General features: G+C 54.6%; 4 protein-coding genes across 9 annotated transcripts; all 4 read left to right on the top strand.

Annotated features, from left to right (window-relative positions):
* Positions 1-35: 35 nt before the first annotated feature.
* KLK11 (kallikrein related peptidase 11) lies at positions 36-4,510 on the top strand. Of its 3 annotated transcripts, none has more exons than XM_045200322.3 (6): positions 36-152; positions 1,780-1,854; positions 2,286-2,442; positions 2,812-3,077; positions 3,625-3,761; positions 4,035-4,510. In XM_045200322.3, the coding sequence occupies exons 1-6, from the start codon at positions 104-106 to the stop codon at positions 4,185-4,187; spliced, it is 837 nt and encodes a 278-aa protein (XP_045056257.2). In that variant the 5' UTR covers positions 36-103; the 3' UTR covers positions 4,188-4,510. The 3 variants fall into 3 exon arrangements, with proteins under 3 accessions (XP_045056257.2, XP_045056259.2, XP_045056258.2); XM_045200324.3 differs by lacking the exon at positions 36-152 and adding an exon at positions 500-955 and having other exon boundaries at positions 1,783-1,854; XM_045200323.3 differs by lacking the exon at positions 36-152 and adding an exon at positions 501-955.
* A 1,466-nt stretch (positions 4,511-5,976) lies between these two features.
* Positions 5,977-12,557, top strand: KLK10 (kallikrein related peptidase 10). 3 transcript variants are annotated; one of them, XR_011650670.1, is made up of 7 exons: positions 5,977-6,107; positions 6,477-6,581; positions 7,244-7,424; positions 8,070-8,344; positions 8,527-8,660; positions 10,317-10,954; positions 11,055-12,557. XR_011650670.1 is itself a non-coding variant. In XM_045200325.2 (6 exons), exons 2-6 carry the CDS (start codon positions 6,491-6,493, stop codon positions 10,467-10,469), a joined length of 834 nt encoding a protein of 277 aa, XP_045056260.2. In that variant the 5' UTR covers positions 5,977-6,107; positions 6,477-6,490; the 3' UTR covers positions 10,470-12,557. The 3 variants fall into 3 exon arrangements, 2 of the variants coding, with proteins under 2 accessions (XP_045056260.2, XP_024422190.2); XM_045200325.2 differs by having other exon boundaries at positions 10,317-12,557; XM_024566422.3 differs by having other exon boundaries at positions 5,996-6,107; positions 6,482-6,581; positions 10,317-12,557.
* A 2,049-nt stretch (positions 12,558-14,606) lies between these two features.
* KLK9 (kallikrein related peptidase 9) lies at positions 14,607-20,394 on the top strand. The gene is made up of 5 exons (XM_024566424.3): positions 14,607-14,705; positions 14,873-15,029; positions 17,569-17,834; positions 19,275-19,411; positions 19,745-20,394. Exons 1-5 carry the CDS (start codon positions 14,663-14,665, stop codon positions 19,895-19,897), a joined length of 756 nt encoding a protein of 251 aa, XP_024422192.1. The 5' UTR covers positions 14,607-14,662; the 3' UTR covers positions 19,898-20,394.
* Positions 20,395-21,109: 715 nt separating this feature from the next.
* Positions 21,110-26,123, top strand: KLK8 (kallikrein related peptidase 8). Of its 2 annotated transcripts, none has more exons than XM_045200326.2 (6): positions 21,110-21,186; positions 21,597-21,674; positions 22,203-22,362; positions 22,589-22,842; positions 24,776-24,909; positions 25,922-26,123. In XM_045200326.2, the coding sequence occupies exons 2-6, from the start codon at positions 21,605-21,607 to the stop codon at positions 26,075-26,077; spliced, it is 774 nt and encodes a 257-aa protein (XP_045056261.1). In that variant the 5' UTR covers positions 21,110-21,186; positions 21,597-21,604; the 3' UTR covers positions 26,078-26,123. The 2 variants fall into 2 exon arrangements, with proteins under 2 accessions (XP_045056261.1, XP_045056262.1); XM_045200327.3 differs by lacking the exon at positions 21,110-21,186 and adding an exon at positions 21,267-21,376.
* The last annotated feature ends 361 nt before the right edge of the window (positions 26,124-26,484 follow it).

The following is a 26,484-nucleotide window of genomic DNA, read 5'->3' as shown; positions in this document are numbered from 1 at the left end:
TGCATCTGGTTAGGGGAGAGAAGAGGGCAAGACCGGAAGGAGATCTAATCGATAACCAGCCAGGAGAAGTAGGGATTGTCCCTCGAGTTTGCAGACGAGGAACATGAGGTGGCTCCGATTTGGGAAGTCATCGGACCCCGTTCACACAGCGCGTAAGTGCAGTGGCTGCAGCCCAAGGACCCTGGGGTTCCCGGCGGACTGGGAGCAGGGAGAGAGGAGCAGAGGGAAGGGTCTGCGGAGGAGCCCTGATTTCCCACTCTTAGGCCTCGACTCCCACAGGCCCCAACCTGCCTCCCCCACCCTGCTGTCCTGCCCCTTCGCCTGGCAGCAGCCCCACCTTGGAATGGAGAAGGGAGGGGCCCAAAGGAGGCCAGGGGCCCACCTGGGCTCAGGCTGTGGGGAGGGAGGGGCAGGCACAGGAGGAGATGAGGGAGGAGGAGAGGGTTTAGAGACAGGGAGAGAGAGAGAAAGACAGCTGGAAGGAGAGGGAGGCAGAGATAGGCACCCAGAAGAATAAAAGCGTGAGAGATAAAAACAGAGGTCGATGAAGACAGGAAGGCACAGCCACACCGAGGCATAAAAATGACATGCATGCAGAATTACAGAAAGGCGGGGAATGAGAGATGAAGAGAGAGATTTGGAGTGACAGGGCAGGAGGTAAACAGACAGATGGATGGACGGGAGAAACCGAGAGAAGCAGAGAGGAGAGGGGCTTGGAGAGGTGACAGAGGCGGGAGGGCGGGCGGGCGGCATTGCCTCTGAGGCCCGTCTGGGGAGGGCTCCCAAACACACCCCGCCCCCAGGGCAATAAGGCAGGGCTGAGAGGCCCAGTCATCAGGGCCACCCCCCTCCTGCCTGCCTGCCTGCCTGGTGCCTAGCACTCCGGCCCAGCCTGCCCCAGCCTGCTGCAGCTGCCACCACCGCCGTGGGCCCCGGAGCCTCAGCCCCAGAGCCCGTGAGTCTGGAAGGGAGGGGGGAGGTCCCGCCCCCCCACCCCCTCCCCCCGCTGGCGGCACCAGACAGAGAGCACCGGCCTCCTGGGCCTCGGCACCATTTCTCCCGCGGCTCTGCCCTTCTAGGCTTGGGTGGTGGCTGCCCATTTCTCTCTGCCTATCCAGCCGGCTGCCCCCAACCTCGGTGACCTCTGACCCCAGCTTCTGTCACTGAGTCCAGCCCTCCGCCTCCCCCCCACTGCTGGCCAGGGCGGCTGAGGGCACTGACTCTTCCTGTGACCAGCCCCTCACTCCCAGTTTTGTCCAGTTGTCCTTGGAAGACAGAAGTGTTCAGCAGGGCAAGGTCCAAAACACCATCCCAGGCTGAGCCCCCTTTGCACCCTGGGGAGCCTGTGAAGGGCCCGTGTCCCCCTGGGTGGTTGCTACATGGTGCCAGTCCCCTTTATTCTCCTGCCCTGAGCTTCTGGGGCCTGGCCATGTCTCAGGTGGGCAAGGAGAGAAAAGCATTCTCCAAATCAAATCTCAGAGACAGACTTAAAACAGGGCCAGCCCATCACCTGCCCAGGGCCACAGCCTCTCCCAGCCTCTTCCACATCCTCCTTGGATACGAGAAGCAGCTTCGAGCTGAGATCAGGCCCCTAGGCCACCCTCCCTGGCAAAGATTCACTTCAAGGTTTTGGAGGTTGGGGCACTGTGAGAATGAGGGGATTCTCCCAGGCCTGTTGTTTCTCCCTGGGGCTAGTCGGAGGGAGAGAGGAAAGGGCATGACCCAGCCCCGATGTCTCCCCATAAAGTGATTTGGCTCCTTGTACCTCCTTGTTCTCAGAAGACCCTGGGGCCTGCCCTCTCCCCCTCCAGGCCATGACGATTCTGCGATTAATCATACTTGCTCTGGTGACAGGTACGGTGGGTGAAGGGGAAGGGCACGGGCCCCCCTCTGCAACCTCTAGAAACCCCCAGCCCTCTCGGTCTGGATGCGGACAGGGCTGATGTTCAAAATACAGAGTAACCCAGAGGGCATCTGAATGGATACATGGGTCATAATGAGGTCCTTCCTTTATGGTGGGACCCCGTTAGGTGCTAGAAGGAGGAGAGGTCAAGGAGGGTCCAAGGGGAGGGACCAGGGCTGCGGGGCTGGAGTGGGGGACATTTAAAGAGCTCAGGACAGTGGCTAGTAGCCAGCCTCAGTGGAAGGATTTCAGTCATCTCTCATCTGGCCCATCCACACAGTGCATTCCAGCAGGATCCCAGGCCAGGGCGCAGACACTCACCCCCTCTCTTCTGGGAGTCCTCTCATGCTTAAGCCCCCTCCTGTGCCCCCACCCTCTCCAGGGCATGTAGGGGGAGAGACCAGGATCATCAAGGGGCACGAGTGTCCCCCTCATTCTCAGCCCTGGCAGGCGGCGCTCTTCCAGAACACACGGCTGCTGTGTGGAGCGACCCTCATCGCCCGCAAATGGGTCCTGACTGCTGCCCACTGCCGCAAGCCGTGGGTGCGGGGGCTGGGGCGGGGCCGGGAGGCAGCTGGAGACGGGGAGATGGATGGAAAGAGGCTTGGGGATGGGGAGAATGTGTATGGGGTGAGAAAAGTGGGGCGGGGTTAGCATGGATGGTGGGGCTCCACTTGGGATTGAGGAAGACGTTGGAACTGGGCTGGGGTTGGCTACAGGGCTGGGTATTGGGTCAGAGTACAGCTAAGAAGGGGTTTCAGTGGGAGCCAGAGGTGAGGTTGGAAGGGAAGGTGTGGTCCTTTATTCCCTCAGGTGCACTCAGGTCTCCCCCTCCCCCAGTGCCTCTCGCCCCACCTCCTGTCTCCCCCCCACCCTTGCACCTCTGACCACTGCCTCTCCCACCTCAGCCAATACACAGTTCACCTGGGGAAGCACAACCTCCAGCAGCGGGACCGCTACACGCAGATCCGCTTCGCCACGGAGTCCTTCCCCCACCCCGACTTCAACAACAGCGTCCCCAACAAAGACCACCGCAACGACATCATGCTGGTGAAGATGGCGGCGCCGGCCTCCATCACCTGGGCAGTGCGGCCCCTCACCCTGTCGCCTCGCTGTGTCTCTCCGGGCACCAGCTGCCTCATTTCCGGCTGGGGCAGCACAAGCAGCCCCCAGTGTAGGAGCTCCACGGGGTGGGGGGCACGGTGGGGGCAGAGTGGCTGTGATTGTGGAAGGGTGCAGGAAACCCCGAAATGAGTCCTAGTGTTAAAAGAGGGGGCTGCACGGGGGGAGGGGGGTCAGGAGTAGGATACGTTGCAAGGAGTAATGGAAAGCAAGGGCTGGGGCCGGGGGAGGCGGTGCAGACCAAAGTGTGGGCCTGCGAGTCAGACAGACGGGAAGTTCGGTCCCAGGTCCACACCTGCTGCCCTGAGACCTTGGGCAAGAGGCTTCACCTCTCTCAACCTTGGTTTTCTTCTCTATAAAATGAGCATTAATCACGCCCACCTAATCGGGCCGGATGGGAGATAGTGTTTATAGAGCAACTGAGAGCTTACTCGATAGCTGTTGTTGCAAGCAAGAGAGATGAGCTGGCCGTAAGCAAGCAGACGTGGGGACGGGATTCAGGGCAAGGCCCCGGGTGCGGGGTGCAGAATGAGCTCTGGGGTGAGGGAGCGGAGCCAGGAGGCTGGCAGCCTCCACACTCCTTCCTGACGTCTCCACAGTGCGCCTGCCCCACACCTTGCGATGCGCCAACATCACCATCATCGAGCACAAAGACTGTGAGAAAGCCTACCCTGGCAACATCACGGACACCATGCTGTGCGCCGCTGTCGGGGAGTCGGGCAAGGACTCCTGCCAGGTGAGAGGGCGGGGCCTGGGTCTCCAACCTCCACTGCGCTTTCATCTACCTCCACAATCTCATCCCAGCCCTAACCCATCCCCCCAATCGTTTCAACCCTAACCCCACATTGGTTCCTACCCATGACTCCAGCCTCACCTCCAAACCGCCCCTCAATATTCACCACACCCCTCAACACTATGCCCACCTCCTACCTAACACCACTCCGGACACCTTTCCTCTCTCCCACAGCCCCCATCCTCCCTGACTGGTTTTCTCTCCCCCCACCCACAGGGTGACTCTGGAGGTCCTCTGGTCTGTAACGAGTCTCTTCAAGGCATTATCTCCTGGGGCCAGGACCCATGTGCTATCACCAGGAAGCCTGGTGTCTACACGAAGGTGTGCGAATACGTGGACTGGATCAAGGAGACGATGAAGAACAATTAGTGGGGAGCAGCTCGCCATCCTCGCCAGTACCCCATCCTTACATGATGATGGGGTTCCCGTTCACTCTGTTCATCATGGAGGCCGAGCCGCGACCCCTTTATATGCTTTCTTTGGGCTTCCTTGACTAGCGAGATGCTGCAGCTTAATAAGCTACTCGGGTTTGGAATCAGTGAGACCTGAGTTCACATTCAGCCTCGTACTAACCCGTGACTCTGGGAGTGAATATCGACACCTGTTTGGTTCACTGTTGTAGCCCCAGCCCCAAAGAGAGCCCCGGCACCAATTCTATGCTAATAAACATACATCTTCTGGGTGCTTACTGTGTGCCAGACCCTGGTCCAAGGACTTTTACCTATGTCAATTAACTGAACCTCCACAAAAGCCTGATGAGGTCAGTGCAGTTAGAATACCTATTTCCCCGAGGGGGAAACGGAGGCACCGTGAAATGAAGTCACTTGCTCGTGGTCACACAGGAAGTAGAAAAGTGAGGAGTTCTGAAGCAGGGGTGACTTCCTCACTACGGAGCCACACTGCCTTGATACTCCGTTTTCTCACCTGTCCAGTCGTGCATGCAGAAAGCACGCTGGCACGTGACATCAGTGCACCTACACTAGTGAAGACGGAGCAAAGGGGAGCTATCCTTGTTTTGTTTCCAGCCGCCATGATAGGTAGGTGGTTGCCCGAGAGCTACGCAGGCCACTCCAGCAGCCACTAACCACAGGTGACTGTTTACATTAAAATTCCGCACACTCAGAAACGTCATTCTTCGGTCCCACTTGACACGTACCAAATGCACCGTTGGCTGTCCTGTTGGATGGCACTGATTGGACGTTGCCATTGTTGTAGAAAATTCTATTAGACAGCGCTGAGCTGGACAGCCTCTGGAATTAACTCATGTCTTGCTGGAGAAGTTGCCGGGCAGAGTCCAGCATCCAGGCTCTTTCCCGATGTTCTTCTTCCCTCACTGGGGAGGTAGCTGTCATGAGGGGTAAGAGCCCAGAGCAGGGACCAGGGCCTCCTGGTTGTTAGGCGGACTTGCTGTGTGACTTCCCATGAGGCACTGCCCTCTCTGAGTCTCCCATTCCTCACCTGAAATGAGGAAGTCAGCTGAGGTGGTGATGACTCCTCTTGTAGCCTCCTGTGATTCATGGGCCTGCACGTCACCCACAGACACACGGATGACAGGGAGGATGTGTGGTGACCACACATGGGGATGACATGGAGCCTCCCCCCCCAACACACATGGGGGCTGGTCCCCAGGACACACACTGGCTGAGCCCACTGCTCTGGTTGTGGGGCTGGACCCAAGCCCAGAGCATCCCTCTGCGTCTGCGTCTCTGCCTCCTTCGCCCCCATCTTCCTCTCCCTGTTGCTGTGTGTCTGTCTCTGCGGCCCCTACTCTTTCCTTCCATCTCTCTCGTCTCTCTGCCTCCCTCTCTCCCTGGCAGCCTCCTCGCTTTTCTTATGGGATCACTCCAGGTATGCATGTCCCTGTTTATTTTCTTCTCTTTTACCCACGATCACCAGTCTCCCACACTGTGCCCGCCACCCTCGAGCTACCTGGGCACCCTCTCTCCCCATCTGGGCAGATTTCTTGAAGCCAGAGACCTAGGGACATCCTAGACGAAATCCAGCTCCAAAAAGGGTGTTTCGAGCAATGGGAGAAGCCTGTATTCCCGGGCCGCTCCCAGAGCAGGAATCTGGGGCCCGGGCTAGGTGCCAGCCGCACCCACATTGTAATTAGGGAGAGGGAAAAGGTGGGGGTGAGGCCCTGGGGGGAGGGAGGGGTAGTTTCCGGGCTCTGCGAGGTTAAAAAGGAAGGCCTGGCTAGGGGTCCCTGGACAGAGGATCCTGGCAGCCTACACAGCGGGGTAAAGGTCCTTGGGAGTCCCCTCCCTCCTTCCTTTTGGCGACTCTCAGGTGAGGCGGGATGCACATCAGTGTGGTTGGGGATCCTCAAATCCCGGGCAGGAGCTCTGCTTGAGCATCGATTTCCCTTTAGACCCCTACCCTGTCTGTGTAGGAGGGGGAAACCCCATGCACCAAGAGGCTGGCAGCGGGGCAGTACCAGCCAGGAGGGAGGGCGGGGGGCCGCAGCCAGGGGCATCATTAGCGTAATTGCGCCCCTTACCGCTGTTTCAGCTGAAATCGCCCATCGGCCCGCCCTGAGGTCGTGGGTCGCAGGTTACACGGTCCCCGAGGGCTGGGGTGGCTCAGGCTAAGCGGGCGGGCACGGCGGGATGAGGGTCTTAGTTAGGACCTATTTTAACCTGCTCCTCTCCCCCCAAGCCCAGGTCCCGGCCATGAGACCCCCACAACTCCGCCTTTCTGCGGCCTCTGGCGCCCTGGCCCAGGCGAAGCTGCTGCTGCCGCTGCTGATGGCGCAACTCTGGGGTGAGGCGGGTGTCAGGGCTTGGAGGAGGCGCCGAGACCTGGGGCAAGGCGAGAGTGAGCTCTCACCACCAACCCCCGCACTCCGCTCCGGCGCTTGGGACCCCAACACCCACCCATCTGCCCCGAGTAGGCCCCACCTCAAGCCAGCCACGCCCCTGGTCTAGCTCCGCTCAGGATGCTGCGCCCCTGCGCAAGCCGCGCCCGCATCCACTATCCCGCTTCTCCCACCCGGCCTCCTTTCCTCGCCTCTTACTCCACCGGATGCTGATCCTGCCCCCTCACTCCGTTCCGTTTTGTCCCGGTCCCTTCCTTAGCCCCCTTTTCCAGCACTTTGCGTTATTCCCACACCTACTCCTCACCTACCCCGCCCAGCGTTCTAACCCCGCCCCCTTCTGCCCCTGCCCCTCCAGACCCACCCAGTTGGGTCCCAGTTCTCCACTCCGCCCGTCCCCGCCTTCTTCCCCTTTCACGCCCTTTTTCCTCGTCGGCTTCCAAGAGGTTCCAGCAAGACCCTCTCCCCGCCCCCACTTTCCGCTTTCTCCCGGGTTTTGGCTGCGCCCCTCCCTCCCTCCAACCCCCAGCTCCGTCCCCAGGCCACGCACTGACCCCAAACCCAGCCTTTGCCCTGCCCTGCCTGCCCTGATGGCCACCTCCTTCCTCAGCTGCAGAGGCGGCGTTCCCCAGAAACGACACGGCTTCGGACGCCGAGGCCTCTGGCGCCCCGTGCGCGCGCGGCTCACACCCCTGGCAGGTCTCGCTCTTCAATGGCCTCTCGTTCCACTGCGCGGGTGTCCTGGTGGACAAGAGCTGGGTGCTTACGGCCGCGCACTGCGGAAACAACAAGTAGGGGAGCTCCTCGGGGACGCGACGAGACCGCTGTGGAAGCTGGCCTCGCGGGTGGGCGGGAAGTGGGGGGCGGATAGGGCTGGACTGGAGGGGTCTGGAACTGCCGCAGCCCAGTGGGGGTCCGTTCTGGAGGGCTTTCTACGGGAGGAAAGGTGGGGCTGTGCTGTGGCCGCCAGGGGGAGGTGTGATCCTTCTTAGCTTTTCTAGGCGCATCTTGATTCTGCTTGCGTTCCGTTTAGGTGTAGATGGTTGAGCGCAGCGGACAGAAGTCAAGGGGTGATGCGGTCAGGAATGTAGAACTAAAAGAAATCGTTCATCTCTAGAGTCCTGGAGGGAGGCGGGAAAGGATAGGCTTGCCCAGGTAGACCCCCCGCAGGAGTCTTCAGGGACCCAGACACCTCATGGTTCCTCCCCATGTCCCAAGAATCCAGGTGCCCGGCTCTCCTCGCCTCCACTCACTCCTGCTTCAGGCCCAGGAGTCTGTGCCCCCAGCCCCCTTCGCCCCCCAACCCAGGAGCCCCAGCCCCCTTCAGGGATCTAGGTGTCTACCCCACCCCACTGCCTGTACCAGCCTCCCCAGGGACTCTGTCCAGGTTCAGTCTCTGCAAAGGCTTTGCCTCCAGACGGCTCTTCCCTCCCCAGGCAACTGTGGGCTCGAGTTGGGGATGACCACCTGCTGCTGCTCCAGGGCGAGCAGCTCCGCAGAACCACGCTCTCTATCGTGCACCCCAAGTACCACCACGGCTCCGGCCCCATCCTGCCGAGGCGGACAGACGAGCATGATCTCATGCTGCTGAAGCTGGGCAGGCCTGCCGTGCTCGGGCCTCGCATCCAGGCCCTGCGCCTGCCCTACGGCTGTGCCCAGCCCGGGGACGAGTGCCAGGTCGCTGGCTGGGGCACCACTGCCGCACGGAGAGGCAAGAGCTAGGGGCTCTGTATCTCGGGCAAGAGGAGCTGGGGGTCAAGACTCCTGGGTCTGAGGGAGGAGGGGCGGGGGGCTGGACTCCTGGGTCGGGGCGGGGTGGGCAAGTGGCTGGACTCCTGGGTCCTGGAGCCCTGGAGCTGGATTCCGGGACAACCTGGTGTTTTCTCCCGTTAGTGAAGTACAACAGGGGCCTGAGCTGCTCCAGAGTCACTATCCTGAGCCGCCAAGAGTGTGACGTCTTCTACCCTGGTGTCGTCAGCAACAACATGATGTGTGCGGGACTGGACCAGGGCCAGGACCCCTGCCAGGTAGGGACCACCCAGGTAGCGTCTCTGACTCCTGGGATGAACATAGGCAGGTGATGGGAAAGCAGATGATCCCGCCTTTGTCCCCAGCCCCGTAGCCCCGCCCCCAGCCAGCCGTCTTCCCCAGGTCCAGCACTATCCCATCCCTACCCCAACCTCGTTCTGGTCCACAACAGTGCATCCAAACTTTTATAGAATTGTTATTTGAGTCAAAATTTTGAGGATGTGCCTGGAAATGAGATCTCAACAGACTGAAAAAAATGCTCTGGAGAATAGCAGTTTTCCAGTTTATTTATTTTTCTTTTTTAAAGATTTTATTTGTACATTTTCAGAGAGGGTAAGGGAGGGAGGAAGAAAGGGAGAGAAACATCCATGTGTAGTTGCCTTTTGCACGCCCCCTACTGGGGCCCTGGCCTGCAACCCAGGCATGTGCCCTGACTGGGAATTGAACTGGTGACCCTTTGGTTTGCAGGCCAACACTCAATCCACTGAGCCACACCAGCCAGGTTTCCTCTCCCAGTTTATTTAATACATTCAGAATCAAAGGCAAGAAGTAAGCAGGTTCCATGAAATCCACTGGTGGTCGATTAGGGGAGACAAGAGAAGGTAAAGCTGGGAAATCTCTAGACTGGACCCAAAGTAATGTGAGGCGTTACATGCTGCTTTGACTTTGGTGGGTCCAGGATAACCTCTGACATTGACAGTGCATGGTACAGGGAGGGTATGCGGGCCACAAGGTAATGAGGACTTCTGTGGTCTTGATCTGCTGCCAACATTGTACCTCTGAGGGTTTTGGAAAAGTGGACACTCTCACATTTCAAAGGCATGTTATCCTAGAGGCATAAGAATTTGGGCAGTGTTTGATGAAGATAAAGACCGGCCTTTGCTGAGGATGCTGCGGGCCTGGGACGTGACTGCTGGCTAGGACCTGCCCAGTGAAGGATCTGTGATCAGACCATAGTGTGTGCTTACTCCAGTCTCTGGGCTGGTTGGCTGCCCTATAGCCCCCTGAGCTTGTTACATTTCTTACATAGCCCTTTTCCTTTTCTTTTTTAAAGATTTTTATTTATTTATTTTTAGAGAGGGGATGGGAGGGAGAGAGAGGGAGAGAAACATCAATGTGTGGTTGCCTCTCCCACGCCCCCCACTGGGGACCTGGCCTGTAACCCAGGTGTGCGCTGCCCTGACTGGGAATTGAACTGACGACTCTTTGGTTTGGAGGCCGGTGTTCAATCCACTGAGCTACACCAGCCAGGGCATACATAGCCCCTTTTCCATTCATGTCTCCATGTCCAACTTTGCCTTCTCGTGCCCAAACCTGTCCTCAGCCCTACCTCCTTCCCATGCCATCCTGAGCCTCGTTCCCCTCATCAAGCCATTCCTGAGCCCCCAGCCCATCTCTCTCTGCAGATCCATCTCCATCCCTCCCCTGCCAGGTGCCAGAATCTCAGTTCCATCATGTCTCCATTCTCATTGCTTGAGCCAACACCCATAACCCAAGCCCAACTCCACCACATCCCACCCCACCTCATACCTAATTCCAACCCCACCCAACCTCAGCTTTATCCCAACCCCTCCCCTCCCCCATTACTACCTCAGACCCCCCAGTGGCAGCCCTCGAGTGGGTGTATTTATTGGATCTCTCCCTCCTCCCCGCAGAGTGACTCCGGTGGCCCTCTGGTCTGTGATGAGACCCTGCAAGGCATTCTTTCCTGGGGTGTTTACCCCTGTGGCTCCGCTCAACACCCAGCTGTCTACACACAGATCTGCAAATACACCTCCTGGATTGAGAAAACCATTCGCTCCAACTGACCCAGCAGTGCCTCGGTTCCTTCACCCTCATCCTTACGTCCTGCCCAGTCTCCCCTGCCCCCTTCAAACCCTTGCCACCCACCCTTACCTGCAGACCGCTCTCCTCTTTCCCCATCTTCCTGCCCACTGCTCTTCTCTGCCCACGTCGAAGCCATAGTACAGGAGATGGAGGCAAAGAGAGGCAAGGAAGCTGGCAGCCAGCCATTCTCTGAGAGGAGTTATCAGTCACCCACCTTGGCTTCCTCTACCGTCCCCTGCCTCGTGACCTTGGGCAAGACAAGCCAAGGAGCTCTCTGGACCTCCGTTTCCTCCTGTGGAAAGTGGGAACACAGAAGTGCCTACCTCATGGATGGGTTGTAAGGAGACTGTGATATACCGTGTGTGTGTGTGTGCGGATCATTATGGTAATTCTCAGTAAAGCATCAGCACCATGGGCGTCGAGCTGCGATGAAATGTTGCTTGTTGTCATATGTGAACAGGTCCTGGTAAGAACATGGGTGACTCTGTGTGCTGGGGAGAGAAGCATGGGGGAAGTTTCCCATCCTACCTCCCCACACTCACACCTTCCCCATCTCCATTCCTAAGGGCTGATGGGAAAATCACATTGTCTGCCCCCACCCTGCCCCTGACGTTCCGTGAAGCACCTCTGAGCCACTTCCTTCCTCCCTCCCACTGTTTCCCATGTCCGGGTCCACCCAACACCGGTTCATCCTGTACCAGCAGGAGCCCGGCCGGCTTGAGTCATCTGGTACCTTCTCTGCCGTCCTGGGGCCACTGGAACCCAAGGGACCTCACCCTGCATCCATCCCAGCCTCTGGGACCAGAGGAGCCCTCCTCACCTCAGTCCATAAGTTCACACAAAGAAGCCCTCTGGAACTGCGGGGAAATTTCCCTGCCTATCTGTTAGATCCAGCTGCACCCCCTCAGCAACCGAGAGCCACAGCCCCATCTCACCGCGCCGCCGTCCCCATTCCTCACCCAAGGCTTATAACCCAAGTCCACCTCCCTCCCCCGCCCCCATCTCAAATCGTCTTTGAGATTTTGCTCTGAAAACGTGGGCAAATGGGTGCTTTTCATCTCTCTGAAACTGTCTCCACTTAGCCTGGATTTTGGAGCAATAACTAAGCTGAACATACCGCAAGAGAAATTTTCCATCCAGCACAAGTTGTTCTTGTTTTCCCTTTCAAACATCGATTTATTGAGCGTTTATTATATGGCGGGCCCCATGTGGAGCTGGCAACATACCGGTGACTACAAGGCCCCTGCCCTCACAGACTACAGAGGACTGTTGCACAAGCCCCCCTCTGCTGACTCCTCCCCCACTCCCATCAGCACACCCCGGAAACGTCAGTGAGGCACATCACACTGGGCCCGGCCCTCAGAGAGCTGTTGGTCAGGTCAGGGAGACAGGCATGCCTTACATTCTTGGCATTCAGGTCTCCATTCAAAGGTCACCTCTTCAAGGAGGCCTTCCAGGATTGCCCTTGCTAGAGGTGTTGCCCCAAGTCACTCATTCATCGCTTTCTTTATTTCCTTTGCAGCACTTATTATAGCTGAACCAATCTCATTTATTTGTTTACTCCATAATAACCCACACTGTCCCTCCCCCCACTCAGTCCATGAGGGCAGGGATGCTGATTTTTTCGCCGCGGTTTTCTAAGCACCTGGGGTGGTATCTTGACACAGAAGCCACTCAATACAGTGTTGAATGGAAAATAACAAAACCGATCAATGCTGTAACAGAAAGAAGTACAGTGCGCCCCAAGGGAGGGCCAAAGACTCTTCCCGAAGGAGCCAGGGAAGCCTTCTCGGATGAGGAGGTGGTGTGTGGGGTTTTACAGGATACTGTATTTTGCCATGTATAATGCACACTTTTTTTGCCCAAATGTTTGGGGGGAAAATAAGGATGCGCATTATATGTGGCTGGTGCCTGAAATACCTTGCATCTGTTCTTGTGTTCTGTAGTTATTTGTTACATAAGATTTCTTGTACCACAATGTGTTCAAAAATAAATGCTAAAGTTACAAAAATTAAGTACATATAAATAAATCAAGCACAAAAATCAAGTACATATAAATAAATAAATAATTGAACTAAGCCCTGGCTGGTGTGGCTCAGTGGATTGAGTGCCAGCCTGCAAACCAAAGGGTCACCAGTTCGATTCCCAGTCAGGGCACGCGCCTGGGTTATGGGTCAGGTCCCGGTTTGGGGGCATACAAGAAGCAAGCAGTCTCTCACACATTAATGTTTTTCTCCCTCTCTTTCTCCCTCCCTTCCCATCTCTCTAAAAATTGATAAATGAAATCTTAAAAACACATATAATTGAATTAAGAAATTAAAACGAAAGTTGTGGGGGGTTTTTCCTGAAAGTTTGGGCCAGAAACGTGGGTGCACATTATACACGGCAAAATGCAGGTCAGTCCGAGTTCACCAGTTAGAGAACAAAATGTATTTCTATCACTCATTGTGTGACCTTGAGCAAATTACTTGAATGCTCTACCTCCATTTCCCCCCACCCCTTCCTGGGAAATGCAGATGGAAAAGACTCTTGTGAGAAGTGAATGAGATAGTTTGCATGAAATGCTTACCTAACTGCCAGGTACAGAGTAAAGAGTCAATAAAGGTAGCTGTCGAGATGTCCGTAAGAGCAGTTAGTGTGGCACTTAGCACTTAGTGGGTGTGCAGTCCTTAGTCTCGAGGCTCCTTGTCCAGAGTGGAAGTGAGACAACTCCAGTTGTGGGAAGCCTTGTAGGAGACGGACAGACATATTATATATTTTTTGAATGCATACAATGTGCCAGACACTGTTGTGCTTAATAGTGTGAATTCAGTAATCCCCCTATGACCCTGTTTACTATTGCTACTCAGTAGATGCAGCAATGGGGAGAAGCTCAAGTTCACACACCTCATAACTGCCAACGCTGAGATTTGCACTCATGTAGTGCAGGCCCAGGATGCATGACCCAAACTGCAATTGCATCGTGAGGATGCATTCAAAGGGGGCCCAGACCCAGCTTGTCAATCAGGCCTGGGGCTGGTGGAAAAGATCATGAGTGCTCAGGGGAGGAAAAGGTGGACTTTGCTTGAAGAAATCAGAGAAGGCTTCCTGAAGGAGGGGGCATCAAAGTTGGGTCATGAAGTATGAGTAGGAGTTTACCTGGAAGAGAAGGATCTTGAGAAAGACATTCACTCATTCAATTAACATATTCTGAAACCTCTCCCGAGCCCAGCTGAACAGGGTGATTCTGGGGACACAGAGCTGAGTCAGACCTGAGCTTGGCACTTCCGGGGCTGCCCACCCGATGGGGGGGGGGCGGGAAGAAGCAGCAAGAATGGGATGATAGGAAGGAAAATGGAGGGGAAAAGATGGGTGAAAAAACCAAGGAAACGTTCTCCAGACTTAGCCAAGATCTGGTTATAAGAGAAAGGGAAAAGTGCTGAGTTTTAGGCAGGTTGGCCCCCTGGGGCGTTGTGGTGCTGAGGAGGTGAAGAAGGGAGGAGCTTACAAGTGTGGTTTACTCCTGTTGGGACCACATTTCTCAACCATCATTGTGGTCTCTGCTTCTCTCTCTCTCTCTCTCTCTCTCTCTCTCTCTCTCTCTCTCTCTCTCATCTTTCTGTGTCTCTATCTCCATCTCTCTTTTATCTCTTTCTCTGTCCCCATCTCACCCTCATCCTGCCTCCCTGTGTGGTTTCTTCCCTCTGAGTCCCAGTTCCTTCTCCCTCCTCTATCCTGATTTCTGGGCATTACTCCTGTATATTGGTCCCAGCTCACCACAGCTGCATTCAAGATAAACTTGCTTCCACCTCAGGGCCCGACATTAGGGATCTTTCTCCTCATCCTCTTCCCCCTCCTGGCCACAGATGATCCTGTATCTAGATCCTGCATAGGGGGAATCCCTCTTTTTGGAGACACCCAAGGAAAATTCTACATCCTAGGCCCCCTGCCCCAGTTAGCCAAGCCCTGACCCAGCAGGCAGCCAGCTTTTCCTACCAGAGGGTCTCCCTGCATGGCCTCCCTTCTCAAGACTTGTTTCCAGGCAAGGCCCCAGGGCTTCCTCCTCCCCCGGTAACATTTCTCAACACTGATTAATCAGAGGGTGGCCCCAGGGAGGAGGAAGGAGATGACAAGGCTTACCTTAAAGAAGCAGGGATGCCAGAGCCGGGCCCCAGGATCCAGGCACCCAGAGGTCATGCAGCTGGGATTTGTCTGTGTGCTGCTTTCTCTCCTGGCAGGTGAGGCTCCTGTGTCCTTGCTGCCCATCCTGTCACTCCTCTGTGGCCCCAGCAGCCTCTGCAGCTTGCCCTTTGCACCCTCGGCCTTCTGTTCCTGCCCTCAGCATCTCTCCCCAGCCCTCCCACCTTGCTCCGCATTCACCCCTCTGCCTCCCACCTGCCCCCAGGGAACAGCTGGGCAGACACCAGAGCCATCGGAGCTAAGGAATGCCACCCCAACTCTCAGCCCTGGCAGGCTGGCCTCTTCTACCTCACCCACCTCTTCTGTGGGGCCACCCTCATCAGTGACCGCTGGCTGCTCACAGCTGCCCACTGCCGCAAGCCGTGAGTGACCACTCTGCGGAGGGGGCTGGGAGTAAGGGTGGGGGGGCAAGGGTCTCTGGTAGAAAAAGGAGGGAGCTGTAGGCAAGAAGGGCTGAGCCTGTTTCTGTTCCCAGAAGCTCAACTTAGAATTACAGAGTCAACTTTCCCAATTCCAGTTTTAAATAATCAGATTCTAAGAACCTAAGATTTGAAATTTACTCTCTTAGAATCTTAGACTCTGACCCAGAGAAGTCCAGAATCTTAGACTCCTAAAATCTGGACCCACGAGATAACCTCAGAGAATTCTGGAATCCATAGATTCAGACACTATTAGAATCTTACAAGTCCAGAGCAGCTCTGCCAATGAAACAGAATGTAGCCATGTAAGTTTCAGTTTTCTAGTAGACACGTTGAAAAAGAGAAACAAGAAAAATTAATTTTAATAATAGATTTTTAATATACACAAACTAATATCATTTTAATATGTACTCAATGTTTAAAGATCTACAAATTCCATCACTTCCTCTTTTTGGTGTGGACCTTTGGAATTGGACTTGTCCTTCACACAAATGATGCTTCTCAGTTTGGACCAACCACATTTCAAGGGCTCAGGAGCTGTACTGGATGAGTAGAAAAATACTCGAATCTTAGATTCGGAGGATTCTGGCTAGACTCATCGAACATAGATGCTTATGGTCCTACAATCTTTCATTCACAGTTCCTAGAATACTGTGATTTGTAGAATTCCAGAATCTTGAAGCAAAAAAATTCTAGGAGGTTATATTCATGCATTTCTAGAATTTGGTGGATTTAGTATCCCAGAATGCAAATATTCCAGATTCTTAAAATCGCCAAACTTTTAATTCAGAGATTTCTAGAATCTTAGACTATTTGAACCCTATATTTTGAAATTTCCCAAATCATAGATTTATAGAATTCTAGAACGAGGATGTTCTAATCTTATTCTCCAAAAATATTAGGATTCTAGGCTCATGAAGTCATAGATATAATTCATATAATTTTATTACTATTATTATCAATAATTAATTTTTGTCTTTAAAAAGATTTTATTTATTTATTTTTAGAGAGAGGGGAAGGGGCGGAGAAAAACTTTGATGTGAGAGAGGAACATCGATCAATTGATTCTTGTACGTGCCCCCACCGGGGACCAAACCCACATCCCAAGCACGTGCCCTGTCTGGGAATCGAAACGGCAACCTTTTGCTTTATGGGAGGATGCCCAACCGAGCCACACTGGTCAGGGCAACCACTTTACTTTTTTATTGTATTTTTCTATTACTATTCATCTCCCCCCCAATACCTTCTTCCACCTCCACCCATACCATCCCCCAATTCAGTTAATTTTAAAATCCTAGACACTTTGATTCAGAGAAACTGGAACAGTACAGTCTTGGATTCATAGCATTCTAGGACTTGAGCTTCACAGAATTCTACAAGCTGTTGATTCTTAGGGGGTTAGAATACTAGAGTTCTAGAATGTTAGATTCTGGACATTCTAATATAATCCTAGAACCTAAAACCCTGCCTGCCCGTCTCTGGGAAGAGGCTGCCCTTCCTGTTCTGATGTACGTCCCTCCAGGGATCAAGCACGGGATGCTGTGTGGTAATCTCCCATCATGCACTGCTCCACTATGGGGTCTCTTCCAGCTCCAGGTCTGCACACCACGCTAGGAGAGCAATGTCCAGATTCCAGCCTCAAAGACAAAGAAGGAGAAAAGCAGAGATATGGAAGTAGAAGGGATTCAGAGCTAAGAACAAGTTGGGATGGGGGAGGGCTCGTTTCCCAGACAGAGAGCTGAGGCAATACAGTGACAGAAAGGCAGAGAGATGGAAATAACCACACACTCCCCACACCTGGACTTCTCGGGTCATTAGCCCGGTCCCTAATGGGAGAGAACAGAGGCTGGGGGGTGGACACACAGACCCTCAGAAAGTCCCCCGCTGCCCAGGGCATAGACCGAGAGCAGCGCAAGCAGACTGGAAATGCAGTGAGAGAGGCTTAGGGTTAGATTTCAGGAGGAAATGCATTGGGGGGTGAGGGATATGGCAGACAGGAAAAGCCTGAGGATGCAGGTGATCCCAAACGTGGGGATTTTCCATATTCCATCCCCCTCCCTACGTACACGGCAGAGCACACACACACACACACACACACACAGCCACTCCCCGCAGAAGCCACCAGACCAGTGGGGGCAGGGGTGGAGCTGTTTTTGTGTTGTAGGTGGAGTCCCCAGGTGCCTACGTGGTTCCAGGGGACCCAGTTCACCACTAAGGCTCCAGGTGGGGCAAGGAAGAAGGTGGCCCACTTGGCGTGGACCTAGGAAAAGGTGTGAGCTTTTGGGGGAGAGCTACCATAGCAGAGGCAGACAAAGGGAGGGAGTGGGGATCAGAGGCCCAGAGACAGTGTGTGTGTTCCTTAAAATCACACAGCACTCTTGCATCACGTATGATGGGGTGCCAGAGAAAATAGGTAGCTTGTAGAGAGTCACACAGCCCCCTGGTGGACATTCATCTTGACCCCTGAGGCATGTCCCAGCAGGTATCTGTGGGTCCGCCTCGGGGAGCATCACCTCTGGAAATGGGAGGGTCCAGAGCAGCTGTTTCGAGTCACGGACTTCTTCCCTCACCCTGAGTTCAACAAGGACCTCACAGCCCAAGACCACAACCATGACATCATGCTGATCCGCCTGCCCAGGAAGGTGCACCTGGGACCTGCTGTGCAGCCCCTCAACATCAGCCACACCTGCGTCTCCCCAGGCACCCAGTGCCTCATCTCAGGCTGGGGGGCCGTGTCCAGCCCCATGGGTACAGCCTCACCCTGACATGCTCTCTTACATCTCAGGCGGAGGGTCTAAATCCTTCCTCTTCCCTTTCTGCCTTTTCATCTCTATCCACTGTCTGTCTACCTGTCCGTCTATCTGTCCTCCCATATGTTCCATCAAATCTAAGATGCTGTAAATTATAAGGTGCTTCATTATTTCACAACCCACTGGGAATGGCAGGAAAACAGTCTCACTGATTCTCGTGAGACCCATTTCCTAGAAGACACATCCTGATTTCAGGATGTTTAAATGTAAAAATATATGTATCTTAAAATCAAAATAAGCCCTACATATCTCAGAGTCACCAATCAGCAACCCATTAGGCAAATTTGCTTCCCACATTAATGCTGGTTTTCAAAATGCCTTCAGAAAAGAAAAAGGTCTGAATTTGTTGCTGTTAACATCTAAAACCTGGGAGCTTTTACATAAAAGCCAAGTTTCGGGATTCCCTTGTAAAGAACTGGCAATGCCTGGCCCACATTCCTAAAACAGCGACCACTGTTGGATAGAGTTAGTGGAGGTGGCGCCTGCAGACAAACCACAACTTCTATTTACCCATAAAGCCCCTGGATGCATCTGAGTTTGCACCCATATGTTATACACATGGATACCCCCCCCCTCCCTCTCCCTCTCCCTCTCTCTCTCTCTCTCTCTCTCTCTATATATATATATATACACACACACACACACACACACACACATTGGGGGTTATATATTCATGTCTATCTCTACATGCTGTAACTCCTTCTATCTCAACCGACTATCTCTAAATCTTTATCTCTGTGCCTCTCAATGACCTTCTCCCTGTAAATATCTCCTTCCCTTTAAAACGCTGCTTCTCACTGGATATCTCTGGGCCCATTTCTATTTCTTCATGGCCTCCTCTGAGAATTTCTTTCCCCTTAAAAGGTCTCCAGCTCCTGCTATGGTCTCTATTTTTCTCTAGGCAAATTATACGTGTCTTCTTGTCTCTTGGCTCTCTGCATCTTTCTGTCTCATTCTCTCCCTCCCTCCCTCTGTACCTCTTCCGATACATCCTTCAGAAAATGCTATTTTATGCTATGATTCTTTGTCACCTGTCTCTTGTTTCTTTCTTGGAGAATCTTCTTTTTAAGCTTTACTTTCATAGACAGAGGAGAAGGGAGGGAGAAAGAGAGGAAGAGAAACATCAGTGTGGCTTACTCTCGCGCGCCCCCTACTGGGGACCTGGCCCACAACCCAGGCATGTGCCCTGATTGGGAATCCAACCCTCGACCCTTTGGTTCACAGGCCCGCGCTCAATCCCCTGAGCTACACCAGCCAGGGCTCTTTCTTGGAGAATCTTACGCTGTGGCTCCGTGGATCCTCCTAAAGGAAGGACAGGCGGGTGTGCTGAGGGAGATGGGTGCAGCTGCTGACCCGCTGTGATCTCCTTCCCCAACAGTGCAGTACCCGCTCACGCTGCAGTGTGCCAACATCAGCATCCTGGAGCCGAGACTCTGCCATCGGGCATATCCAGGCCACATCTCCAAGAGCATGCTCTGTGCCGGCCTGTGGGAGGGGGGCCGGGGCTCCTGCCAGGTGAGGAGAAGGAGGCTGCGTATCCTTCTGGGTCCTGAGAGAGGATGGGGCCAGGGCCAAGACTTCTGGATCTAAAGGAGAAGGGAACTGGGGGGTCTGGACTCTAAGTCCTGAGGGAAGAGGGTGCTAGGAACCAGAATGCTAGGTCCAAGGGAGAAGTGAAGGCTATGAATTTTTTGACTCCTGAGTCTGAGGGAGGAGGGAATGGAGACCTGGATGTCTGGGTTGGGGGCTAGTTAGAAACGGGGGATCCCCGGGAAGGGGGAAGTGGCCTGTGTTATGTCATAATTAAATTAGCCTAACAGTTTCTCTGCTTTTTTCCTCCGCACACAGGGTGACTCTGGGGGCCCCCTGATTTGTCACGGCACCCTGGCTGGCGTGGTGTCTGGAGGCGCGGAGCCCTGCTCCAGACCCCAGCGCCCCGCCGTCTACACTAGCGTATGCCACTACGTGCGCTGGATCAGAAAAACAATGAAGGAAAACTGAGCCCTGGTGCCTTGGACGACCTAGAGAGGAGGACGGGCGTAGGGCAGAGAGGCTCCAGCCTCCGTGGTCTCCACCCTTGGCCTCAGCTGTCCTGGAGAAGCCTGCTGGTTATTTAGAAGGGAAGGCCCAGAGAAACAGCTCCACCCTCCCGCCCCTGTCTCTGACTTCGCCAAGAACTGGCGCCACCGGGTGGAACAGCCTCAGCTGGGGGTCCTGCCTCCGGCAAGAAAGCTACCAGATTGCTCCTCCCCTCGGAACTTTGTCCAATGAGACGCCCTTGCTTGGACTCCACCCCGTGCGGCCACGCCCCCTTAAGTCTGTCAGGGGCTCTGGAGCCTCCGGGAGTGGCGCACAGGCCCGTCTGGCTCGACCCCTCTTGGCCACGCCTTCGGGGGGGGGGGTTCTGGGTTTGAATTCTGCCCGGGACCGTCTGGGAGAAGTTGAGGGGAGGGTCTCGATCTCTTTGGATCCAATAGTTGTTTTTGCAATAAAGGTGCGGACGGAGCCCTTTCTTCTTTCTGCCTGCGTTGTGGGATGGAGGAAGGGCAACGTGTGGGCGGAGGAGGACAGACAGGGAGCGCCACCGCGTTAAAATTTCCCTTGAACCTTTAGTCGGTTCTGCCCGAAGTCTTCCTTCATCAGCCCTATTGCAGCAGGCCTCCTGCGTTCTGCTCAGGCTGGTCCCATCACCCGCAGAGAAAGGGGAAACCAGGTCACGGTGCCTCCCAAACCTGCCTTCCCGGATCGCGGACCTCTCCGGGGACAGCGGGCGGGTCCGATCCGCCCTCAGAGGTCTGGACCGAGAAGACTCGCCTTTCTTCGATTCGGGGTTATTGGCAGCAGCTCCCCTCCTTTCTCAGTCTCAAAGTCTGGGCCTCAAGCCCACTCTTGTCTTGAATTCGGGAGTCCGCCCCCCCCCCTCTCATTCAGATCCAGGAATCTAGGACCCCAGTCCCATCCCCTTCTCAGACCCAGGATTCTGTGTCCCCGTCCCTGTCCTCCCCCAGATCCAACTGTTGGAGCCCCCAGACCTTCCTGTTTGAGACCCAGGAGTCACAGCACTGAGCTCCTCCTCTTTGCCTCGGTACCCCGAGATTCCAGCTCCCCCTCCCTCAAGAGTTTCCTTTCAGCCCCTCAAACGTTCCTCACTCAAACCCAGGGAAGCTCAGTCGAGCTCGGGCACAGGAGGAGGCGGAGCAGGAGGCGGGGATTCCCAGTTAAAAGCCTCCAGATTCCTGTACCCAGCAGACAGCTGAAGTACCGGGGCCTCCTGCTCTGGGTCCGAATCAGTAGGTGACCCCGCCCCTCTGGACTCTAAATTCTCAGCCGCTTGCATCTGGCCCTGGGGCCCCTCCTCCTTCAGGCCTGGGACTTGAACCTCACAGCCCTTCCTCCGTCTGAACCCAGGAATCTGAGCCCCCGCCTCCTCTTCCTCAAGATTCAGGAGTCCAGGATCTGAACTCCCTTCTCCCTGGGAACGTAAAAATCCAGACCCCCAGACCCCTCTCTCCTCATTTTCAGGAATCTAGGGCCCCACCCCCTTCTAACTCAGACCTAAGAATCTGAGTCCCAGCCCCTTCCTCCTGCAGGGCCCAGAAGAACAACTCTGTATACTCTGCTCCCTTCCCAATCCCCAGATCTCACTAGGAGTTCAGGCTCCTCCCTCCGCCTCTCAGCCCTTGTGCTCTCCCTCCCCCAGACCCCAGCATGGGACACCCACTACCTGCTGCAATGTGCACCTGGATGTTCCTGCTTTTGCTGTTGGAAGCCTGTGCAGGTGAGGAGGGCTGGAAGGCACTGGTGGCAGGTGTGAGCCTATGAGCGAGCTGTGGTGGCTATGTGAGTGCGGGATGGGTGAAGTGTGCACTTGCACGTGGGGGCTTCGGCAGGCTTGCTTTGCTGGGGAGCAGGGTGGAGCTGTGGCACAGGTGGCAGCAGGTAGCAGTGTCAGGTTGTGCTGCAAATTGGCATGAGCACACCAAGCCTGTGGGGTTGCTTGTTGGGGGTGCAGAGACACACGGGAGTGTAAGAGCATGTGGATGCATGTGGAAGCATGTGAAAGCATGCTCAGGTGTGCGACATGGTGTGATGACTCATGGGTTTCAGTGAGTGTACGTGTGTATCCGTGTGGCATCATGGGCAAGCCAGGAGCCCCACACGTGAGGGTGTGTGGACACATGAGGAGGCAGGCAGAGAACTTGGGCGTGTCCCTGTGAACCCACAGTGGTGTTCGGGCCCTCCCACTCCCCCTCGCCCATGCACTACCCCAGGGGCAGTGATCCAACCTTCTCTCATCCGGCTGCAGGACAATGGAGAGCACAGGAGTCCAAGGTGCTGGGGGGCCAGGAGTGCAAGCCCCATTCGCAGCCTTGGCAGGTGGCCTTGTTCCAGGGCGTCCAGCTGCTATGTGGGGGTGTCCTCGTAGATGACAACTGGGTTCTCACAGCAGCCCACTGTAAAAAACCGTGAGTAGGTGCCTGGGCTGGACCTGGGGAAAGAGGAGGCTGGGGCTTCACCTCGGGAAAGAGAGAGCTGGAGACCCGGACTCTAAGAGGGGAGGTGTGAGAAAAGAGGGGGCTGAGGGACCTGGCCTCCCGGGTCTAAGAGAGGAGGGCTGGGGACCGGGATTCTGGGCTGTGAGGAGGGGCTGTAATGATGGGGCTGGTCCCAAACTGACCCCCATCCTTACAGGAGGTACACAGTGCACTTGGGAGATCACAGGCTGCAGAAAGGGCCAGAGCAAGAAAGGGATGTGGCTCAGTCCATCCAACACCCCTGCTACGACGGCAACAGCGATGAACGCAAGCACGATCTGATGCTCGTTCGACTATGTGGTCCAGCATCCCTCGGGAACAAAGTGAGGCCCATCAACCTGACAGATCACTGCCCTCAAGCTGGCCAGAAGTGTACCATCTCGGGCTGGGGCACTGTTTCCAGCCCCCAAGGTAGTGGGAAGGAAGGAGGAGTTGATGGGCCCCGTGGACCCCAGACCGTTGGCAAAACTTTACCCCTAGAAGGAGATAAGGAAGAGATGGTGGCTGCGGGGCTGAGATTCACAAGTGGCCCGTGTTAAGAACCTTGAAGGCTAGAATATTTTTTTAAAGATTTTATTTATTTGCTTGTTTGTTTGTTTTTAGAGAGTGGGGAAGGGAGGAAGAGGAGAGAAACATCACTGTGTAAGAGATACAGCGATCAGTTGCCTCTCACACGCCCCCAGCGGGGGACCTGGCCTGCAACCCAGGCATACACCCTGGCTGAGAATCAAACTGGCGACTTTTCGGTTCACAGGCTGGTGCGCAATCCACTGAGCCACACCAGCCAGGGTGAAGGCTAGAATATTAATAGGAGTGATGGGAGAAGGAAAGCAAATTAACACACTGTTAAGCAGGTCTCAAAAATAGGGATAGATGAATGAATGGATGGATGGATAAATGAATACATCTCCCCTTTACGGCTGAGAATAACGTATTGTGAGACCTTTATTGTACAGGATTTTATACAACTTCATTAACAGACTTGAGATACAAAGGATTTGCAGCAGCCCCCCCCCCAAAACAGACTTCTCAGCACTTTTTCCCTCTTGAACTCAAGATTCCTGGGCCCAGATCACTCACAGTCCAGGCCCTTCCTACCCCAGGACCCACGGTCTAGGTTTCCAGCTTCCTCATCATTCTGGACCAAAACCTCTGGACGTCCACTGAGGTCCTCTCTTAGGGACTTTGGGGTCCAGGTAGCCTCTCAATCTGCTTCACAGTGAAGAAATTGGGGCCCGTCTCAGAGGCATGATGTGATTCACCAGGAAGCAGCCAAGCCTGGATTAAGGTCCCTGACTCTCTGACTCTCACTTCTAGAGAGACAATGGCATGATGGGAAAACCCACCTGTTCATGCATCAGGTAGATCCGAGAAAAACCATGGCTCTTTCCCCTTGTCTCTAGACAAGTCCCTTCCCACCCCTCGGCCTCGCTCTCCTCATCTGCAAAATGGGGATAACTAATCAATAGATTGTTAAGCTCCCTAAGTGTTTGTGTTATATCTATTTTCTTTACTGGGTGTTCCTAGCATTCAGGGTGGTGCTCAATAAATATTTGTCGAATGATTATGTAGGTGAGTGAGTTAGGGAATGAATGAATGCATCCCTCCTTCCAAAAGCTTCTGTGAAGATTACATGAGATGTCCGCATATAGCTTCCGGCACGTTGAGGTACGAGACAGACATTTCCCCCATCCAGTCTATTACTCAAAGGCTGATAAGAAAGATAAGTTCCACTTCCAGCCTTTAATTCAACACTTACTTGGGAGGCTCTGAAAGGCCCCAGGTGCTGTACTGTATGAGCCCCTGTCCTTACGGAGTTGCCTGCTAGGCTGGGGAATTAGACAATGAACAAATACGTATCGTATGAAACGTGACGTAGAGTTAAGAGCTATAGTGAAATATCATGGATGGTAAGAAGACATGGAGTGATGGGGGGGTGTTTTAACTAAAATGGTCAGAAAAGGTTTCTAGAAGGAGGTGACATTTGGAAGAAGTAGAATTTAGCTGAGATTGAGAACCTGGTGGCCTGAGGGTGGGAAGACTGGACAGAGCGGGACAGAGGTATTGCAAGGGTACTGCAAGTCCTCCAGTCTCCTGCTTCTTAATTTGAAAATGACTCAGGGCGAGAAACAAAAGGTAGAGTCCAATGGTCCCACTTGAGGTGGACAGAAGGAAGCAGCAGGGACCATGGCTTTGTTTAGTGTGGTGAGAAATCTGCCCGAAACTTCCCGGTGCACCTGTGGGCTCACAGAAGGGAGGTCAGTCCAGATGGGAATGGCGGGAATGGCTCTTTCTGGGAACCCCCCACACCCTCCTCCATTTCTCCCTCACTCTACCCCCTCAGAGAACTTTCCAGATGCCCTCAACTGTGCACAGGTAGAGATCTATTCCCACCAAAAGTGTGAAGAAGCCTACCCCGAGGAAGTCACAGAGGGCATGGTCTGCGCAGGTGACAGCAACGGGGCTGACTCATGCCAGGTGAATGACTCCCTAATTAACCAATTTAAATTACTTCTGAATTAACCAATCTGAAACCTTTCTTCCTTCCTCCTTTACCCCAGTCGAGGCTGAAGGTTCGGCAGCCAGTGACCCCAAAGAGTTAGCACACACAGAGGTCGCTCCCGTCTCTATAACGTGGGAAGAAGATTCAGAGAAGGACACCGCCCCCCCCCCCAAGCAGGTCACACACAGTGCAGGGATCGGAAGCATTAAATAGTCGTCAATTTTCTTTGGAAGCCCGGTCTGCAGGATGAGGTCCAGGGAGGGGGCAGTTAAAGGAGGTGAGAGGAGATGCCCATGAAGGACAGGGCCTGAGGCTGGACCACCCACAACCTTCGGCTCCCAGTCTGAGTCTCAGTCCCTGACATTGGTGCTGACTCTGCTATCGACCAGCTAGTCCGCCACTTCTTTCTGGCACCTGACTGGGTTCCCTGGCGCAGCTGCCTGCTCCCATGATGGGTTTCTTGGGGAGCAATGCCCTTTTCCCAGTTTTCAGGGAATGGTGCCATGGGTTTCACTGCTCCTTCAAAGACGCCCCATCCCCAGGATGACAAATCTTGGGATTTCCCTTATATCTAACATTCTCTTTCCCTTTGGCTGCACCTCCAGTCCTCAGGGCTCTCGCTGGCTTTGCTTCCTTCACAAAGCCCCACCTCCTTGTCAATGATTGGTCCCTGAAGACGGTGCTCCAGTGTGCTCTCCCCATTGGCCAGGATCACTGTCATTCCATCAGTGCTCCTGCCATGAAGTCCAGTCTCTGTGGATGATTCCCAGAGACCTTGTTTTCTTCCCTGAGACCCTCCCATCGGGCCCACCCCTCCCCCTCCCCCCTCCCCCTCCCCCTCTCCCCTCCCCCTCCCCCCTCCCTCACTCTAGCCAACAGTTCGGAACCAGGGGACAATGTTCTTATCCAGTCATGGTATAGAGCTGGTACTAAATGCTGGGTACAGCTAGGCATCTTCGGTCAAACTCTTCCCCTACCCCCCTCCAGGGCGATTCCGGGGGCCCACTGGTGTGTAACGGCGTTCTCCAAGGCATCACCTCCTGGGGCTCAGACCCCTGTGGGCAGCCCCAGAGACCTGGCGTCTACACCAACATCTGCCTCTATCTGGACTGGATCAAGAAGACCATAGGCAGCAGGAGCTGAGCCTCGGACAAGCTTTGGACCCCCCTCAATAAACCGAACACCATGACCTGGCTCTGTGCCTGTCTTGCTTTGGCCCTGCTGGGGGTGGGTGTGGAGGGACAGAATCGGAGACCTGATGGGAGGCCTGACAGGAGGTCTGGAGAGACCAGGACCCCATGGCCACTCTGGAATCACCACTGCCTGCAGGAACCCCTTTTTTCCTAGAAGGACTTGGAGCAAGGGGAGGTTAATTTCAGGGGACAGAAGGCACATAAGAGCTTTCTGACATCCAATGGCCTGTCCTGTGGAACACTAGCTTGAAACAGTTTATGCTTCCTTTTCCTGAGCAGCTACATTGTTTTTAACCTTTCGGGGGAGATTCTACTTCCACCGTTAAAACTTGGAGATACTCAGAGTAGGATGCAGGA

Source organism: Desmodus rotundus, chromosome 12 (assembly GCF_022682495.2).
Source record: "Desmodus rotundus isolate HL8 chromosome 12, HLdesRot8A.1, whole genome shotgun sequence".
Classification (NCBI taxonomy): domain Eukaryota; kingdom Metazoa; phylum Chordata; class Mammalia; order Chiroptera; family Phyllostomidae; genus Desmodus; species Desmodus rotundus.
This window is presented reverse-complemented; position numbering and strand designations above follow the sequence as displayed.

Bases quoted from the DNA above. Each gene is read 5' to 3' on its own strand.
- KLK11 (XM_045200322.3), top strand. From the start codon at position 104: ATGAGGTGGCTCCGATTTGGGAAGTCATCGGACCCCGTTCACACAGCG. The intron at 153-1,779 runs GTAAGTGCAGTG...CCTTGTTCTCAG, and splicing joins GGACCCCGTTCACACAGCGC to AAGACCCTGGGGCCTGCCCT. The intron at 3,078-3,624 runs GTAGGAGCTCCA...ACGTCTCCACAG, and splicing joins CAGCACAAGCAGCCCCCAGT to TGCGCCTGCCCCACACCTTG.
- KLK10 (XM_045200325.2), top strand. From the start codon at position 6,491: ATGAGACCCCCACAACTCCGCCTTTCTGCGGCCTCTGGCGCCCTGGCC. The intron at 6,582-7,243 runs GTGAGGCGGGTG...CTCCTTCCTCAG, and splicing joins GCTGATGGCGCAACTCTGGG to CTGCAGAGGCGGCGTTCCCC. The intron at 7,425-8,069 runs GTAGGGGAGCTC...TTCCCTCCCCAG, and splicing joins GCGCACTGCGGAAACAACAA to GCAACTGTGGGCTCGAGTTG.
- KLK9 (XM_024566424.3), top strand. From the start codon at position 14,663: ATGCAGCTGGGATTTGTCTGTGTGCTGCTTTCTCTCCTGGCAG. The intron at 15,030-17,568 runs GTGAGTGACCAC...ATGTCCCAGCAG, and splicing joins GCTGCCCACTGCCGCAAGCC to GTATCTGTGGGTCCGCCTCG. The intron at 17,835-19,274 runs GTACAGCCTCAC...CTTCCCCAACAG, and splicing joins GGCCGTGTCCAGCCCCATGG to TGCAGTACCCGCTCACGCTG.
- KLK8 (XM_045200326.2), top strand. From the start codon at position 21,605: ATGGGACACCCACTACCTGCTGCAATGTGCACCTGGATGTTCCTGCTT. The intron at 21,675-22,202 runs GTGAGGAGGGCT...ATCCGGCTGCAG, and splicing joins GCTGTTGGAAGCCTGTGCAG to GACAATGGAGAGCACAGGAG. The intron at 24,910-25,921 runs GTGAATGACTCC...ACCCCCCTCCAG, and splicing joins ACGGGGCTGACTCATGCCAG to GGCGATTCCGGGGGCCCACT.